At 31.8% G+C, this 19,954-nt stretch overlaps 2 protein-coding genes across 2 annotated transcripts; one reads left to right on the forward strand and one right to left on the reverse strand.

Moving 5' to 3' along the window:
* Positions 1-1,611: 1,611 nt before the first annotated feature.
* On the forward strand, positions 1,612-15,148 carry LOC109540515. The gene is made up of 5 exons (XM_019908936.2): positions 1,612-1,906; positions 12,127-12,259; positions 12,445-12,651; positions 13,277-13,513; positions 13,786-15,148. Exons 1-5 carry the CDS (start codon positions 1,825-1,827, stop codon positions 14,219-14,221), a joined length of 1,095 nt encoding a protein of 364 aa, XP_019764495.1. The 5' UTR covers positions 1,612-1,824; the 3' UTR covers positions 14,222-15,148.
* A 687-nt stretch (positions 15,149-15,835) lies between these two features.
* Positions 15,836-19,948, reverse strand: LOC109540516 (SAGA-associated factor 29). The gene is made up of 6 exons (XM_019908937.2): positions 19,315-19,948; positions 18,881-19,134; positions 18,093-18,212; positions 17,723-17,884; positions 17,289-17,523; positions 15,836-16,183 (listed from the first exon to the last, which is right to left on the reverse strand). The coding sequence occupies exons 2-6, from the start codon at positions 19,040-19,042 to the stop codon at positions 15,930-15,932; spliced, it is 933 nt and encodes a 310-aa protein (XP_019764496.1). The 5' UTR covers positions 19,043-19,134; positions 19,315-19,948; the 3' UTR covers positions 15,836-15,929.
* Between the last annotated feature and the right edge of the window lie 6 nt (positions 19,949-19,954).

The raw sequence follows: 19,954 nt of genomic DNA on the forward strand, positions 1-19,954 counted from the left end.
GATCGTAATTTTTCTTTTTGAATGCTTAAGTATTCCAAAATGCTACCAATTAAACATGGAACAATTTCAAAATAATGCTTAGTAACAAAGTTGAAATTCGATCTTCAACTGTTAATATCTTCTAGAAATGTTCGAAAACAAATTTTTAATGTTTCTCGTACTCTCCAAGTGAGCCTATATCACCCGTTGAAAGGAATGACGCTAATTTTGAATCACCCTGTAGTTATTTCTATTCCAAAAATTTACGAACATCATTCGTTGGTTTGAGTGTTGCATCTAACAATTACAACATGCATTACGAAAACGATCCATTTCAGAAACAGATTAGAAATTCTGTTTAACTACTTTTTGTATGAGTCAGATCGACCTGGTATGGAAAGAAAAGTAGTACAAAACGTGCATACTTTAACTATTATTGAAAATTAATTTCTTAAGCATCTTACATGGGTATAAAACATTTGTTTTGATTTCTAGACCTCTCACATCTAAACATGGATGATGGTGATCTGTACATGCAAATATTTTTTGCATAAAAAACCACGGTATTTTTTGCCTATCTCTAACCATTTAGACGAAATAAAGCTATTTTATACTACTTATTTTGTTAATTGACGTTATTTCTTTTATGTAGCATATTTTTTTTGCATTAAAGATGTTTACTATTAATATTAGCGAAGAGTTTTTTAGTGTTCGAAACTTCTAAATGAAAGGGATTTTTTGCGGCTTAAGCAGAAAATTTTTCTTGGTCTTTCATCAATGTTAGTATTATTAGTGGGACACCCAGTATAAACATATACCTAAACCGTTTATGTAATAAAAATATATTTGTTTACTTGCGTGGGTCTAAGTTAAATTATAAACAGGAGAACAACAAAATTATGCTTCGCTAGTTAGCAGCTGACGCAAATCGCTGACGAAAGAAAATAGAAAATCCAGTGAAATTTATATCCCCCAAACAAGATTAATAATAATCTAATTAACGCATAGGCCGGAGTTAAAACGAATTGGCTTGTAAGGAAATGAAAGTGGATTTCATCCCTCGGGTACCTATTTTACCGTTCTGCGATACGCACACGGTAATTTGCGCTTTTCACTTATACTAGCGCTATTTCCACCAAAATAAAACTTAACAAAAATAAAACTGTAAACATTATTCACTATTTTAAATTTCTTCTTGTTGTGAGTGCCAAGTACAATCAATCATTATTATTTCTAAACAATACGATTTTCCATCTTCTAAATGTTGAATAAATTTGAAATTATTAAAACCTGTTTTATCAGAAAAATTGTTCCAATAATTTTTTTGCTTTATTCTGTTACTTTATTATGATATTTTAAATTTATAACTTCTTCCCAAAATGTTTCCAAAATTATACGATTTATTATTCTAGATTATTCCGTAGTTAATTTGTTAATTTTATAATTCAGTCTGAACATATTTCATATTAAATTATTACGATCTTTATCTTAAAACGTAAAATTGCTCTCGAAAATTGAAATTATCGACTTCGACGAGTGAAGGAAATTCACCACACAGTTCATCTTGCACGAGTTAAGTGTTTTTTTTTTATCAGATGTCGATTTGCTAATCTGAGAGCGAAACTGATTTATAGCTTGTCCCCACTAGAGAACCCTCAATATTTGTGATCAAAGACAGCAACCTGATCTTGCTCTCCCTTCTTTTGACTACTCGCTATTCGGTTCACTTTTTCAGTTCTTTAGCAATAATTGTAAATATCTGTTTAGAATATTCCAGTGAAATACGCTTAATATTATAAACACTATTTCAATATCAATGTCAAAATTGTTCTAAAAAAAGCAAATATGTGCAAGACACGTCTTTTTGATGCAAGCAGTGAGGGCCAACCAACAAACAATGGGCCACCGATGCACAATAAAGCTAAAGGTAAATTTATTTTAAGTCTCAAAGTGGATGAAATTAATATCAAGCATTCAGCAAATGCCTTTGAAGGTTTTCAATCCTTTATACCTACCTAAACCATTTAAAAGAGTTTTTTTAAATGCATTTTACACAAGTTTTTGTGCAAAAATGTACTAATCAGCTAGTCATAATTAAAATGCTTAATATACCATTAAAAAATATAAATCAACTGTGCAGAAGCCGTCATCGAGCATTAAACAATTTTGTAAACATTATATGTAATGAGCAAATTTGGAATTTTGCAGAAATTAAACATACTGTTGGCACCCAATCAAAAACGTTTATTAGACAAAGTGCCTTTCTGAAAAATGTCTAGTTGGCTTTTGGAAAATAAGTCACCCTTTCCATTTTATATTATACCTGTACCTATTACCTACTTATTACTCAATTAATTTGAATCTGATGCAATATTATATTCCCTTTGTGTGTATAGAACAAGGCTTAAGTTCTGAAAAAGTACTAAAATAAATTAAAAAATCAGACCGAATTAAGCGAACAACGGCGGACATTTTCAACAATTCATAAAATAAATTAAAAACGTAAAATCAATAAATTACCAGATATTTCGTCGATAATTTTCCTATATTAATTGGAGACATTTTAGGTTCTAATTCCTGAACCAAGGATCTGATTTTACTTTTTCGTCCATCATTCGTTAGAGAACTTTATTCTCTTTGGGTCACTCGGTAGGGGGTGTGTTGAAATTTTAAAGTAATGACAATTGGTTGCAAAGGGCTGACCGTTAGAAAGTTGCTCGTTTTGAAATGAAAGCCCTGTATACAGGGTGATTCAATATTGGCGTCATTCCTTTTAAGAACTGATAGAGACTCACTTGGATAGTACGAGAAAATGAATTAAAAAATTTTTTTTTTCATTTTTAAAATATATATTTTGTTGTTACAAAATACATTTTTCAATGTTAAAATACATGAATTTAATTGCGTGTTATTCTTTCGTTATCCAATTTAAAAGAAGCTATTAATTTGGTATTAAACTTAATAGACAGATAGATAGAGGAATGCTTTGCTTATACTAAAAATGCATAAATATTTTTATTTTGCGTAATATTTTATCGGATTTCTGTTTAAATTTCAATAGTAATTACATATTTTGTAGAATCTATGATCTAATAAGTGTCTTCATTAAATATCCGGGGTAATTATTGTTTTCAATGATTATTACAAAGGCCTCAGACTCAGGACTAGATATCTAATTTCGGTTATTTCTAAATTACTTCTCGTTTCGTAAATATGTGTCGAAGCAGATAATATTAAATAAAAATGATAAGTGGATAATTGCAAATTATATTTCAAGTACTGCAGAGGAATATGGCAAGTGGTAGTTTTCGATACAAGGGGCGTAAAGTGTCGTTTTTCGTACGACGACGACGTTTGACACCCGAGACGAAGTCGAGGGTCTCAATCCGTCAAGAGTTTGTAAAACGAATTTTTGCCCTCGTATCGAACAATATTTTTAATTCGAATGAAAGACATAACACGAATCATAAGTTATAATAAATAAAAATAGCCAAAAATAAAAGGCGTCAGCTTCATTTTGAAATCTGATGTCAATGCCACTTCTGAAATTGTCCCGTTTTAACGTTTGTAATTTTTTAAAAGCGTACTTTTGTAAACATATACAGTTGAGTCCGGATATAACGAACTTGAAAAATGAAATAAAACTGGTTCGTTATATCCGGAGCTCGCTATAAGCGAATAATAATACACAAACACGTGGTGCATTTTATTTCGTTATTTTTACATAGAGTAGTAGAAGTTAGTAGATATGACTAAAAAGGACACAAAAACATAAACAAAATTAAATTTGAAATCTGCTTCATACGTCTGTACTTTTTGTTTGTTGAAGTCTGTACTTTTTGTTTGTACATTTCTGCTGCAAAAATAGATGTTATTTTTGTAGTTTTCAAGATCACAAAATGACTCCCAGATATGATTCGGAACTTGGCGTGATTGTAGAAAATTCCGAGTTTCTGACACTTTTTTTGTCATTTCAGAAATGGTTGGAACAGAATTAGTGTCTACAGTATAATACGTTTCACCTAAATCGTCATCTTTCTGATTATCGCTTAAAGTTGTAGATGAGGTTACGGAGTCTATAATTTGCTCATCGGTCAACATTTCTCTTGTAAGAATGCCAAGTTTTAACTTGTTCTTCGACAACATTGGGACATCTTCGTCTGTGTCATACTCCTAGTCAGAGTCTTTATACTTTTCTAACCATTCGTTAAGTGAAATTTCATCGTCTGGTTCGTAATCATTTTATTTTGCGCAAAGCAATTTGCAATGGTTTTTCGGCTAACTTTTTGCCAAGCTCTATGAATTAAATTGACTGCATCTAAGAGATTTATAGAAAATGTATCATTTTTATCGTTCGCCTCTAACATTTTCATAAGAAGAGTTTTTCACCGGCAGACTCTCCAACAATTTTTCCGCTACTGATATTATGCCTCTTCTTGAAACGCTCTTCATAACTTTTAGAACAAGCAAACTCTTTGTTTTTAATTTTACTCCCCATTTCACTAGCATTTTCTTGCAAAACACTGCCACTTATGAGAACGTTTTCTTGTCTTTTTTGAGTAAACCACTTAATAAGACCCTTGTCAACCTTTTCATGTGCAGATAATTTTAACTTCCTACATCTAACATTTGTTTTGTCATACGCTGATAAAATGTTTCTCTGTTTTTCCATATTGTTGCAACAGGAGACTTTCCAAGTGCTAATTCCTTACAAATGTCACTCTACTTTACTCCACTTTTTATTTTGTTAATAATCTCGTACTTTTCATTTAGTGAAAAAGCTTTGCGTTTTTGTTTTTCCATTCTAAAACGATTTGCATACATAACGCGGCAAAAAACAACAAGTCACTGCCTGTCTCTCGCTCTCATTAATATAAACAACTCCGCACGATTGGTGTTGCTGAGCGTGGAAGTTCGTTATAAACGGAAAGTGACTATACAACTAACCTAAAAAGTTATCGTTATATCGGGAAGTTCGTTATAACCAGTAAAAAAATACGTTGTTCCTTATGGACGACGTTTCAATTAAAGGAAAAAAGTTCGTTTTAACCGAAAGTTTACTATAACCGGATTTATTATAAGCGGACGTTACTGTATAAGTGAAACAATGAGTGTTGAAAATTCAAGTGCTACATTCACGGTATGCTGGTTGTATAAGTTGCATATTTTGCATAACATTTGCTCTATTTAAAAAGATCGTGTTTTGTGTGTGGCAACATCGGCGAGCGCAGAAAAATACACCATTAGAACGTCTTTGAGACTGAACTTGTAACAAAGTTATAATTTCCAAATTGTCACTGAACTTTAAATTATGATCAATAGTTTGTCACAAAGCATGTCGGTTAGTTTTTAATGAAAATGCTTTTAAAAATATAATGACAGTGACACGTTCAGTTTGTCACATTTACTTTTGCGCACAATGTGCGTAAAAGTAAAACGAATGAACAGTGAAGAAAAGTGATTTTTTATTATTAAATTTTTATGATCTTCTAATCAAAAAATGTCGTTTTTCGAACGACGACGGCGTTTGATACCCGAGTCGTAGTCGAGGGTGTCCTTGCGTCAATTCAATCAATCAATCAATCAATTTGTCATTCAATATTTGTTTGAATCAAGCAGATTTTGGCTCATTTAACAAATCGTGAATACAATCTAGTTGGAGAAACATACTTATTATAAGGGAATATCATATTTGAAACCTTCTCTCTTGGAGTTAGACATTTGATTTAGACTTTTACCTAAAGATACTAATGATATCCTACCTTTCATCCCTTGTTCATGACAGAAAAGCTCTAAACTATTTGAAGATGGCTTACATATAGCTAAAACGTTAGCTAAATAAACAGTGTTTTTGCCGCTTTCTATTGATCAAGTTACCCAAAGACCTCAACAAACATCTTTCACCAAATAATATCACGGTCATAAACAAACTGCAACCCTATATGATATTCACGTAAACCCAGCAAAAATTACATTTTTGTCTGATGACTTTTCAGTACCTATTTTATCAGTTTTTGCCTCGTTTTCAATCAGAAAAATACCTGCTTTTTAGAGTAGAAATGAAACGTTTCTTTTTCGTGTCAAAAGTCATTTTCTATATTAATCTTCATTGCCAGGGTTCGGTTAAACAACAGTGGCTATATTAAGAACACAAGCTTATGGCTCATGACATAAGCCCACGCCTCGTACATGATATAAATATTTACTTATGTTCAACTAATTAAATGATAAAATGCACATTAAACACAAATAAAATATTTATGTATCTCGGATCACTCAACTTGATTTTACTCAATTTGTTTGGCGCAAAATTTGATTTGAAGACGATTAGAAGGCTAAGACTAACCACGGAATGCGTTTTGCTTTTTCATTAAAAAATCAAAACCCGTTTATTACTATGTTAATCTCAATATTACCCAGTTAATATCCAAAATAACATGTTACGTTGGTTAATGTCCACATATTAAGTTAGCTTAATAATTAAATATTAACTGATATTCACGTAAAAAGTATTCCTGGTACTCAGAAAGTGACCAACATGAACAGGCAGAAATGACTGAACTAGACATTGACCAGATAATTTTAAATTCTTTCGAGATTAACATAATTACATTTATGCGAAACTTAACGTTAACTGGTTAATCTCGAGATTAACCAAGTTTGAAGTTTAACCGGAACGAATATACAGGGTGATTCATGGAAACTCTAAACGCTTAAGAAACTACACATAAAATGATGTACTTGAACCCAAGAATGCTTTATCCGAAAGTTGATAGTTCCGTTCGCTCTAGGTTACAAATTTGTAAACGCATACTTTTTTGATTATATTATTTATTTTTAATTGCTACATTGTCCATGACGCGCGCTAGTTAAAGCAAATCTACCGACATTTAAAATCAAAAACTTCAACTGACATGAAATTTGATACGCAACCTTAAAGGCCACCACCCACTTTCTATTAATTATATCTCTTATCTTATTTGGTATCTCAAATCGGTTTTCTACAAAAACCGATTTAACGAATAGTACGATGGTACCAAAAACTACAAGAGAAACAATCGGAACTTCGATTAATAAGCTGCGTGGCAAAAAATTATTCAGCTATAGAAACCATGGAATAATGTCGACAAAAAGTGATATTTTCGTCCGAAATATGGTAACGGCGCTTCAAAAAGGAGAAGTTTTGATCGAAGTAACCGAAAATATTGTAGGTAGGTGTTTAAGTACCGAAACCGTATAGCATAGCTTATATTTGCAGAAAATGGAACCTTTTTTTAGTTTACTTCTGTAATAAATTTGATTCCACAAAAAGCAATTCTTGAAGAAAATGTTCTGAACGGATCAGACGAAATTTATTAGTGTTCTTAGTTTTTTTGCTTATTAATGATCGTCATTTGCAGTCATTGACAGTCTTTTTGCAGAAAAAGTCTCTAATTTAAGTATCTAACTCTATGTATGTTTTGATTTAGTTTCTGTTAGTTTGTGTTATAATTAGTTTCAGTTTACAAAAAAAAACCGATAATATCTAAATACTAATAATTTGTTGTCTTATAGAAAGGACTACAAAATAAATTAAAACTTTTCAAAATAAAAATTGATTTTTAATATTGTACCAGAACTGTCATCAAAACATTTTAATCTGTTGCGAGTTTAAAAGTCCAAACGGCCCCTAGTGGCTAAAATTAAAACTACAAGTAGTAATTTGACACCTGCTTTACTGACATTGGTGTTTAATCAACTTTTGCAAGCTTTTAGAGGAATAGAAACAGATCGAAAAGCGTGTAAGTATTGTTTTATTTTATAGATGTCATCAACTCCAATAAATAAGCAAGTCTGACAAGTCTGAACTGTCACTCGACGAGTAATTTGACGTTTCGCAGCGCCACCATCGGTAGTTAAACTCGCGAATAAGTGAACCAAATTATGTTGACATATTTCAAAAGAATCTAAAGAAAAATTACAGAGCAGTATTAATTTCTGGGTTTTTATTTAAATAACTTTATGCTACGGTAAACACACATAGAGTATGTGCTTGAATACATGTGGAATCGACAATAAGATACTGAATTGTCATTTTGGGCGATTCAGGAGGAAAATGACATATTTAAAGATTATGTACGTTTAAGAAGCCAAAGTAAGCTCATATTTTCAATTGGGGATTTTTGTCTCACAAATACAATTGAATAATTATATTTTAAAAACTGACATAAAACTCTTGTAAAACCAACAAAGCAAAAAAGTTACTTAATTTAACTAGGATAACCTCCAACCTTTGATCCAAATGACATATTTTTTTCTAAAAACCAACACGCGAAGAAGATAATTAAAATACGTATTGCAATTGGATTTTAAGATTTACAAACAATGGTTCGGAGAACACTAAAGCCAAAATATTTGCAGGCTTTTCATGTGCAATAAATATAAATATCCAAGAAGACGATTTCGGCGAAGATTAAAATTTTATTAATTGACTCATGCATTTTATCTACATGCATTTTATTTGCGGGATCGCAGTTTACTGGTTATGAAATTATCAATTGTCGCAATAATGATCGATGATGGGAGTTAAATTTCTAAGAACACAACTTCAACGTCGTTTTACTATTAGCTAATGGAAGCTATATATAGCTCTAGCTATAGCTCTTTGGAATTAGATGGCCACGTTAATAGGGATAAAGTGCCCCTCTCATCTAGACTCATCTAAATGCGTCTCTTTGGCCACCGAGATCACCACTTCCCTAAACTAAAACTCTCTACCTCCTCACTCCCTTAAAAAAAACGAACAAGTATATTAGATTTTTAGATTATTGATTAAGAAAGTGGACGTTAATGCTGCAGTGTCTACTAGAAAGAATCATCGTTCGGGAGAAAATTGCTGAAGCGCGCAAACCAATATATAGAAGTGGGAGTTAATGCTTTCGAAAATCGAAAATGTATGATAAATAATCGCTATTTGTTGATCTCGTTTGGTTGGTTCTGTAATAATTTTTCTCATTGCTTTTAAATTACAGTTAGTGAAAGTATCAAAAACAAAACAAATAAAAATCGGACTTGAACATATGATTTAATTTATGTGACTCACCACATACATTCTTGTATGATTTAAATTTCTCCCTAAAGCTCCAGTTTTCGACAGAACAGTTTTAGGAATAAAAAGCAATTTAAGGTATTCATAACCATGTAGAGGTATCTCGATCGTATTTATTCGTTATATTCATACTGTATTATTTATTTCGAAATAAGATTTTCCATAGGATGAAGTTTGTAAGAGCTCGTAATTAAAAAATATTGACTATCACACATTTTTTCTAATAAAACACTGCAAACTATAGGCAGCAGAAATTTTTCAGTTTGAAAATATGCTAATTGGAGCGTTTATTGTGATCGCGGTTAATATTAACACAAATTATCCTAATCCGTATTTTAATATGGCATGTTTGCTATCTCTTGCCAAATTTAAAAATTTTATGATTAAAGATCACCGGTTTACAAGTATCATGAACATAATTAATGTTTCGATCATTTGTATAATTAAAAGTAATTGAAATTGTCACAAAAATTCAAAAGAAAAAATAAATAAAGGTTGTACCAATAGAAAAACTTAAAAAATTATAACTCACGCTGTATATTTGCAAATATTTTTCAAATATGAGCCCTTACTACCTTGTGCATTTCAAGATACGGATAAAAGCTCATTTGTGGGACCGCCTATATTATCGCCTGCTCTGCCTATCTCAAATTAGTTAAAAAACAATTTATCGCTGTCGTTATTCTAGATACTTGAATTCATCACTGGTAACTTACTATTAATACCAACTTGACCATGACCTGTTATCGCCGTAGACTTCCGGATTGATGATGCAAAAACAAAGATCAAAGGAATTTCTCATTTATACAGGGTGTTCCATTGTTGAACACTTACTAGGGATTTTTGTTACTATTTGAGGTACCTCCTACATTGGGTAAATAGAGGCAGTTTTAAAGACTTTTTTGTGAAATTCAAACCAGATCAATTGACTGAAAACTGAAGAAAAATTAGTAGGTACTTCATTTTTAAGGAGAATATTATACGTATGAAGCAAAAAATCTATTGTCATTTGCTGTTTATTTATTCAGAGCGCACATTTTTCAAAACTTTCCAACGATATGTACGTTATTTTCGACGCCCTGTTTTAGAAGCAAAAAGTGGGTTTAAAACCAAAATTCTATAGTATACAGACCTGCAGACCCTAAATCAACATATACGTCAATAAAAACCTATTTTCAATTACTGTGTAAACCTGCAAAAAGCTTCCATTTTTTGAAGGTATATAACTCGGAACCACGTGATCGATTTTTTCTTATATAGAAGAAAAAAAAGTACAAAAGCACAATTTAAAATGTCTGAGTCGCATTTATACATTTTTTTTTCAAACTGTTCACAGTAAATGATTTTACTACATTTTTAGCCCGAAATCTGCTTCATATAACATTACTCAGTAAAAAAACGTGAATATCAGATACACCCTGTATGTACGTTACGTAATGACGTATGAAGTTCAACGGAACCTCATTCCGCTTCAAATCATAGCACTAATTTACAGTCTGAACTTCAACTCAATTACTGATAACGATAATCACCCAACACAATACATGATAAGAAACAATTACTCGAGAGTGTTGTTTAATTGCATGTTTGTTAACTTTGTAAATAAAAAATGCCATTGTTTTAAGTTTATGATTATACAAACATTTGTTGGTTGCTCTAATATAAATGGTTTAAAAAGGTCGGAGCTTCTACGACCAAAACTTCCAGAAAACCGCTATAAACGAGTCTTTGAGCAGCTACGTGTTCTAATTAATGTACTCGACAAACACACACATTTTCTGCAGAGTATTTAAAATTTCTCAATTTCATTACAAATCTCAATTGCAATAACAATTTAATTTCTGATTAAAATTTTTGTCCAATTACGAAATGACTATAAATCATCATATGTTGTCATGATGTGCTGTTGCTTTTCTTGCAATATTTACCTCTTTTATATTAAATATTTATTAAATGTTATCACATTAGCTAAAAAGTCAAAAAAATGTGGCAAGTTATTATCGCTTTTTATATGCTCCAAGTCAGAAAGGAAATAACAGCAAATCATTCTTTAAAATATGCCCAAGCGATGGATTCCTTGATTCATTCCGTATAAAATAAGGAATAAAATTATTTGGTGCACAAACGACACTGTAATCAATTATTGTTCAATTAATTTTAAGTATTCGAGTAACTGCAGGCGGTACTGAAAAAATCGATTTATAAAAAGTTGGTATGGAAATCAAGGATATTGGTTTTCTACAGGGAGTAGGGGGAGAGGGGAAAAGGGAAGTATTTTAATTGCAAAATAAAGAAAAAACAAATAGTAGCACATCCTTTATATTCCCTTTCGAAGCATAAACCAACGACTTATACTTACTATCCATCCCATAAGACAAAAACCTGCAGGGATGAAATCTGGGGATCTCAGTGGCCAAGAGAGATTCTTCAGTCCAGCGATTGCCAAAATTTGTATTCGCTTTTTTAATAAAAATTTCTTTAGCAGCAACTTTAATAATAATTACACTGCCATTTCGCTTTTATTAAAATATTGTTTGTCTAATGTCATATACTAAGTATCTCAAATACCTTGACCCGCGCTTTGCATACGGTATTATTGTCTTTTTTTCTAGCAGCACTTGAACAGTTAACAGGAAAAAATATTAAACACTAATACACACTCCAGATAAATATAGTTATCAAGACTTATTAAAAATGTATGACAACACACTCACAAACGCTCTCAAAATAACTTACTAATGTTGCGCCATTTGAGACGTTTTTTTTCGCAATAGGCAAGCACAGATAAAGACTCAATACAATAAGCAGAAAATTTGATACCTTTTTAAATCCCTCACATTATATTGGTTTTAACTGGAATTCTTTCGTTATATGGTATTTTTCATATTGATTTATATAAAATCTATTGTTTGTAAGGAAATTAGATGCCAATAAAATATTGCACATAAAGTTAACGCTATTAGAAGTAACAGATTTTCATCACTTTTGTAATTTATTAGCTATTCTTATAAGGTTTAACTTGATATAACTTAATAAGTTACTGAGGAAATCTGTTTCAGATTATAGCGTTTTCGCAAAGGAATTTGTCGATAATTTACTTTCCGAAGGAACCAGAGCTGCTTGCGATGATTCTGTAGAATCTTTCAACAATGATGGATTGCCACCATTTTACGATGAGGATTTGTTTAAAAGGTCAGAGAAAATTTTAAAAGTATTGTTCTACATTTTTATTTGCAAAATCTATAGAAGTTCATATTTAACTGTTTATGTTACGTCTCGGTAAATTATTGAAAATTATCAACTAATTATATATTGACTCAAGTTTAATTTAAGATTCAATTAAATTTGAAAACGTAAAATGGTAAGTTTTTTTCCAGGGGACAAGCTTTCCATCACAAACATATTTTTGGTATGTTTTTGGGCAGTTTGTTGGGATTGCTCGCTGATTTATCCATAAAATCCGCATTAGCCATACTGTCCATGACCAAACAGTCCAGTAGTGACTTGTCTGCTTACAAACGATACATGTCAACTATTTTTCACGTTGTTGTTTGGTATGAAAGTGAATTTAAACCTGGCAGTAGGTAAGTCGTCATTTACTTATCTTATTTAATGACTAGTTATTTAAAAGACAAAGTCTGTGTAATTTTCCAATTTTTAAATGTTTTTTATTAAAAATGAGATGTCCATTTTTTTAATTTATATTATTGTTATGTTTGTATTATTACTTGAGTGTTGTACCACATTTTATCAAAAACTGCAAAAAAATAATTTTAGAACTCAAGTACTTAATAAAATTAAGTACCTGAGTTATCAAAAAAATTTCTAATAATTTTAATACGGATATTGATAATAATTCACAGATAAAAAGACGCAAAAACCGACCATATGGCCACAGCAGTCAAGCATCAGTATCTATTTATTTTTATTTTCAAAAGCTTTAAGAAACTCTCAAAAGCTTTAAAAAATACCGTCAATTCGAACTACGTTCTTTTCCTGATGGATCGTGTTCACTAAATTGTGCTAAATTATTGTTCTTGTTTTTCAAATAGTATTGCTAGTTTCCTATATGAAAGTCTTTCAAATTTGTCTTTTTGCTTCGGATGGTTCTTCACAATGTTTCTTTGTACGCACTTACAACAATTATTTCATATTTGAATATTACGTACTTAAGTACACACTTTATCAATTCCATGCTACGGATTTTAGACTATGGGAATCCGTTAAAATGGTCAAAGCGAAACACAACAGAGCTAGCAAAAAAGCTATGAAGGTTCTAAACTTCGGGATAAACCAAACAGATATGATATTAGCGCAATGGGGATTCATGGGACTGGTCGTTACTAGAAGCAAGTTTCTAGGAATTCATGACGACGATGAAGAAGGATGGAAATCTTTTATTCATGTTTGGAGGGTGTTGGGTTATGCTTTTGGAATTCAAGACCAGTAAGTAGAAAAATCAATAATTTTTAATGAATTCAACAATTGCAAAACATGTAAACTATAATTGGAATCAAGTCATTAAGCAGTATCACTCGATAAATAGCGTGCACAGATCAACCAATTAACCGATAGCCTATTTTGCGAAGAAATATATATTGCTTGCTGTCTTTGTAAAACTAATGAGCATTTGGAAATATATGTAAAATCATAAACATACAATAGAAATGATTAATGGCTTTTGCGAACGATAATGTACCGTTTTGTTTTCTATTTAGATTCAACATATGCAGAGAATCAGTAGCAGAAACCCGTGCAATTTGTGAAGAAGTCCTCAAGAGGATAATGGAACCCGAGGTAGCAGAAAAAGACTCGCGATTCATCCTCATGAGTACATATTTGTTAGATGGCTTGTGGGCCATGAACCCTTTTTTGGAACTTACCTCGTTCCTGTTTTATTTGAGAACAATGTTCAAGAACAATCTATCTTCGATTAACGAGAAAAACGAGGAGTATCGCAGATTAAGTAAGGGAGCGAAATTCAGGGTAAATTTTTTGGTTTTTTTAACAAGCCTGATGCGTTTTCGATTGGTGAGAGAGCTGATGGGGTATGTGAAACGACATTCACTATGGCTGATGAAACATTTTCCGTGTTTAGCGTATTATAAGTTTGGAAAAGAACATGCGCATGTAGATATTTTGACCAGTTATTAGCTATTACAAAATAAAGTGGTAAATTAGTCTTTAATATACAATTATTTAAAGTGCGCTTAGAACATCTATCATTTGATCAGAAGCAAGCAAGTATTGAAACTGGTAAAGTTAAAAATTTTCCAGTTTATCAGGCCCACGCGCTCGAAGTTGAATGACAATGACTCGATAGATTTCATGTTTACTAAGAGCTATATTTTAAATTTTTGTAGAATAAATTATTTGCAATTTATAAAAGTTGAAAATGTATATACCGTTACTTTACAGACTTAAATATGTTGAAACAAAAAATGTAAATAAAAATAGACCGCACACGGTAGATGCTCTAGACGTACTTAAATAACACAACATTTAATTATAATGTTATTTATTTAGGATAAGTGCAACCTACTTTACATTTAGTTACCACTAAACCAAAGAGTTCCATTTGAGCAACTGACATTCGCAAATAGTTCCGCCAATAATTATTTACTTGAATGGATAAGATTGATAAAATATAAATTCTTAGTGTCAACTTAAGGTCTATGAATCAGTAATTCAATAGGAAATTTTATAAAATTTAAAACGTGTTTTTTAATGAATTAATTACTTCGAAATCAATAAATACGATCGTTTTGCAACGAACATGATAAATAAATATTCTCTATCTATTAATCCTTATCAGCAAGGCTAGAACTCGAAACACTAAATTTATATCAAGGCTCTATAGTGAATCATAGTTGCAGATAAATTGAAGTATAACAGTGTACACGAGAACAGTTGAAGTTCTGAATTGTTCTGTATATTCTCATTCATTCTAATTAGAGCAGAAACGGCAACAATTTGAAATTATTGTATCTATTCTGTATTTAGATTTAAGACCGACTGTGCAGATTCTTTAACATTAACTGTGACTTTTGTATATACGTATTAATATAATGTTCCAACAATTTTAATAAGTTTCAAATGAAACACATGTGATGCTCGGAAAAAATTACGATTTATTTAAAATTCTTGCATTACAGCCTAAGTATGTACAGTTCTAGTAATACCATAACGGAATTCCATGCAGGGTGTCCCGTAAGCACATGATCAAAAGGATACTGCGATATTCTTTGCATCAAAAGATGACGATCTGACCTAACTTTTAATAACAAAAAAATGTCTGGCTCCTATGCAATTGATGTTCAAAGTTCTTCAAAAAAATTATCTTATTTGAAATATCGGGAGAATGGTATGATGTATTTTGGTGAAACTCGCTGTGAATTTGTTCTTAGGTAAGATTCATATTTTGATGAAACAATCGAGTTCATCCGTTTTGGACAAGTGGTGAATTTTTGTGTGAGTGTCGTGGTACAAAAACGTTTTATTTAGTGCATGAATTCAACTAATTTTTTTGTTGTTGATGTACTAATCATTTCTTCACAATTTTGTGCTCTTTCTAAAATCTTGCAGCATTCATAGTTTTTTCGAAAAAAAATATTTCTTTTTTCTCGGCACTAAACAATGTAGACATTAACTGGAAATATCGTGATACGAAGCATAAATTAATTGTCAGTCAATCTCACAAATTTGTTTCGAATGACCTTTTTTGAGCCAAACATTTTTTGTTAATAAAAGTTAGGTCAGATCGTCTTCCAAAGAATATCGCAGTACCCTTTTAATCACGTGCTTACGGCACACCCTGTATATCTAGGTTAAACAAATATATCAATTATATCTTAAGTTTGGTCTATCTGGACAAAGCTGCGTCCGATTCGCTATCACTCTCTTCGTCAACTGGCAAAGTGGCAGCCACAGTAGAACTTCCTCGGTTATTCTGTTTGCAGGGAATAATATAACGTTGCGCGACGCTTAGAGGCGGACTGAATCCTTCCGGGTAAGATGGATCTTCAAATAACACTTCATATTCGTCTAAATGACTGGTTGGAGGTTTATTGATTAGCGCTTTGTAGAAACAAGTTGTTTGAGGAAAAAGCGCCATAACTGGAAAACGAAGAATTAACTGCTCAGCAAATTTCCTTACTGAATCTTCTAAGCAATCTAAGCGAATCAAATCAGTTCATAGTTCAGTAATTAAAACAAATTGGTTGATATGTGCTTTTTGAAACTACGAATAATGCATTAATAAATAGTTGTATTGCAGTACGGGCATCGGTAAGATTTTGCCTCAGCAATTTGGAAAGATTTAATTTATTATATTTACTAATCCGAACAAATTTAGTATGTTTATTTATTTATAATTTTACATAAGTATGGCAAAAAAAAATTTTTAAGTTCAAATTTTTTGCTTCCCTATTCATCACTATAAATCAGTCTTCAGAACTTGATACGTCATTAACAGTAGTCGCCAAAATTCCATCTTTATTGTCTAATAATAATAAAAAAAAACAGTTAAAAAATACTGCGTAAATAAATATACCCGCGATACAAAGACACAATCTGATAAAAATAGGGATGTTTCTTCAAATGCGACCAATTAAATTCGACTATCAAGTACAGCGACCAATTGAGACCAAATTGTAATGCGGCAACATCATGTCCACGTTGACCGGTCACATACAAATTGCTTGAACACTTTAAGCAGTAAACTGATCATAGTCCAATTTATACGTTTCACCAAGTAACTTCGTGTGGTGTGGACGCACCATTATAATACTGGCGTTATGCCACGTCTACTCTCTACTACCCTACATAATCATGACCCGCTCAGGATGTTCCAAAATCTCATGTGCACATATTTTTCGTACTCCGGCAAAGCTCAAACATAATATAAAATTTCATCCCATGAATGACTCTAATGTTCGTTAATTGAGGGTGATTTAAAACGTAAAGCTTGAGCATTAGAACTCAAATTGGATTTAGGAACCGTTCCGAATTAGCTTCATTGCTCTCAACTCTCACTAGTAACTTGTTTAAGAGGCGATTACACATAGAAAACACTTCTTTACCGCTGCTAAAATCCTTAGAATTTATTAGTTTTTTTTTATATTATCTAGACGCATCAAAACTTGCAACAGACTTGTGTTGATATTATGTATTGGTATTAGCGCGGGAAAATTCACTTCAATTATTATATTAAAACACTCACCCAATGTTCTGTGTTGGAAAAGGGCTTCCGGATTAGTATCAGGATTAGCCCGCATCAGCGGTAACGGTATAACTCTACTTTTGCTTAGCGAATGTCTTCCTTTTTGATTTTGCTCTTTTAATATATCATCAACTTCATACTTAGCAGCGCCGACGCTGTAGCAAACTACTTCTGCCAAAATCCATATCTTCTCATCTCCCTTTCCAGGAACTAAAGCAGCAACCATCTCTCCCACCTAATAAGTAATAATTAAGCGTTTCAAAACGAGCCATAATTAATGTTTTTAAACGTACATTAACGTGAAAATGCCCTCACTTTGGAGTAAAATGTGGTTCTGAGAAACACAAAGTGAGGAAACTTTAGAAATCTAATTTTTTACTCATTATTCATTAATTATGTCTAGAAATAAACGTTTCTAAAATAAATATAGTTACTTTCGCAATATAGCTTCTCTCTGCAGGTATTGCACCACATAATGGAGGAGCCTTCTCTCCTAATTTTCCGACAAATAGTGGCAAAGTTTGAGCTGAACTTTGCAACATTTTCATCCAAGTTCCAATCCGAATTGACTCATTGTTAGCAGCAGATATTCGAGCCTAGAAAAAATATTGCTGAATTATGAATATGTGCAAAAAATTAAATGCGAGGCATTTTAAACCAACAAGATTGAAAAGTGCATCTTCAAGAATAATACTGCGACTTGTGCATTTCTATTCTAAACGGTCTAACTTTAAATTATACACTTCAGGTCGTTTCGTTGCGTAATTTTTTTATGTGAAAATGTTTGTCACATAATCCACTTACCTGAATTCTTCTCTCATTTTTTATGTGCCTAATTTCATGGATTTTTTGCAAAGCTTTCTCAATTACATCCCTTTCTGCTTCAGTCTGAGTCATTGCAGTTTTAATAAGTGACTTCGTTTTCTGAAAATAAATAACACTTTATTTAGCAGTTCTGTTAAAGATAAACAAAACATTTTTACTAATTTTCAATAGGTGAAAATGGAATCCATTGCAACCGTTTTATGAATTGCTAAAATAATTTAAGAAATTAACTGACATTTTAGAAAACACTTTCTTCTTTCTCTTATCTCTTATCTGCCAATAAGTAGCTACAAACAATTTTATATTTTCTTAATGACTTTTATTCACCCTGCTCCTCTTAAAACGTGAAATTGTGAATGTCCTTTTTTAACTCAACAATCTCTGCATCTCGGAAAGTGTGAACAGAATTCAGAGTTTAAATCGTTTCAGTTGAAGTGTATCGACTACACAATGAAAAATTTTACTCTGTTTAGATCTATTGGACAAATTGATCTCTTAGAAATAAATTTAAGTACTGTGCATTTTTTTCTGGGCTAGTGAGTTTTCTGTTCTTACACACAAAGTTGTCACTTTACACACAACACTGCACTTCCACATTTTGCTGTTTAATTTGTCATAGGTTTGTAAGCATTTAAGAGCTGTAAAGGTAATTTTAAAATGTATCCGTTATACGCCTGTTAAAACCCTGTTGTAAGTAAAACCCGTAAGTTAAACTACTAATTTCACAAATTAGGTAGTTTCGAAATAGCTAATAATTAATACGGTACCTGAATATTCTGTCCTTTATCATCATTGCTATATCTTTGCAAGGTATTTATACTTTGCTCACAAATATTCCTTTTCTTTTCAATATCCTGAACTATGGTAAATAAAGACTTTAGTCTTTCTTGTACTTGTTGTGCAGCAACTGCGTCTGCAGTGAATGGCATTTTTATTGAATACTTTGTTTATGTATTTGCCTTAAATGTCGATTCAATAGCACAGCTGACATGCAGGCCCCAATAACTATGCAGAAAATTAGCTGAAAATTAAAAAATACTTTGACAAAAACGGAGAATAAAATAAACAGAATTGCCTTAATAATTTTAGAGTAATCACTAATACAAGTTTATGAAGCAGTTTCAAAATAACACATACTTTTCTTGAAGCAATTCAAGATTCTTAACGATTTTCACCAGTTTAAACTGGCATATATACTTACAATTTTACGAAGTTTTCTTCCTTGTATTTTGAGATTAATTAGTTGAAGAAACATATCATGTGTTACATTATGAACTAAACCATAGGACTTAAAAAGTAAAAAGTAGTTTTGCTGCTGTAAAAACCGAAACTCTGTTTTGTTTTAATCATAATAAACCAGGTTAGATCCATAGATAAAGACGAGTAGGTTAGAACCATAGAACAAGGCTTATGGTTAGAACTAGCGCATATATCGCAATCGGCTCCTTGCTTAAATGACATGCGCAAGTTAGTTTGAGGTTACGTTAATCAAAACAAACTTCTATTTACTAGTTAGTTACAGACAGAGACAAGTTACTCACAACAGAGCTCACAAGTTACTTGTCTCTGGTTAGTTAGTTAAGACCATAGAATAAGTAAAATAATTGTTTAATAATAATATAATAATAATTTTACTTTCTCTATGGTTAAGATGCCCATTCTAGCAAGCGGCTAGTGTGGAGAGAATGTGATGTGATGGCATACGGATGCCGGATCTGACGCATTCTTAGACGGAACCACAAGTTTCAAAGAAGAAACTTCTGAAAACTTGCAGTTCCAAAATGGGGGTTTTTTAGTTGGTAAGAATCCAACACTATCCAGTGTCTCGGGATGCTGGGTGT

The sequence above is a fragment of the Dendroctonus ponderosae genome, unplaced genomic scaffold, assembly GCF_020466585.1.
Source record: "Dendroctonus ponderosae isolate FM_Combo_2020 unplaced genomic scaffold, Dpon_F_20191213v2 Dpon_F_20191213_6, whole genome shotgun sequence".
Lineage (NCBI taxonomy): Eukaryota > Metazoa > Arthropoda > Insecta > Coleoptera > Curculionidae > Dendroctonus > Dendroctonus ponderosae.

Excerpts from the sequence above, each read along its gene's own strand:
- LOC109540515 (XM_019908936.2), top strand. The coding sequence starts at position 1,825 with ATGTGCAAGACACGTCTTTTTGATGCAAGCAGTGAGGGCCAACCAACA. Across the intron at positions 12,652-13,276 it reads GAATTTAAACCTGGCAGTAG|ACTATGGGAATCCGTTAAAA; the intron begins GTAAGTCGTCAT and ends TACGGATTTTAG. Across the intron at positions 13,514-13,785 it reads GCTTTTGGAATTCAAGACCA|ATTCAACATATGCAGAGAAT; the intron begins GTAAGTAGAAAA and ends TTTTCTATTTAG.
- LOC109540516 (XM_019908937.2), bottom strand. The coding sequence starts at position 19,042 with ATGCCATTCACTGCAGACGCAGTTGCTGCACAACAAGTACAAGAAAGA. Across the intron at positions 17,524-17,722 it reads AGAGAAGCTATATTGCGAAA|GTGGGAGAGATGGTTGCTGC; the intron begins GTAACTATATTT and ends ATTACTTATTAG. Across the intron at positions 16,184-17,288 it reads TTTCCAACACAGAACATTGG|TTATGGCGCTTTTTCCTCAA; the intron begins GTGAGTGTTTTA and ends TTCGTTTTCCAG.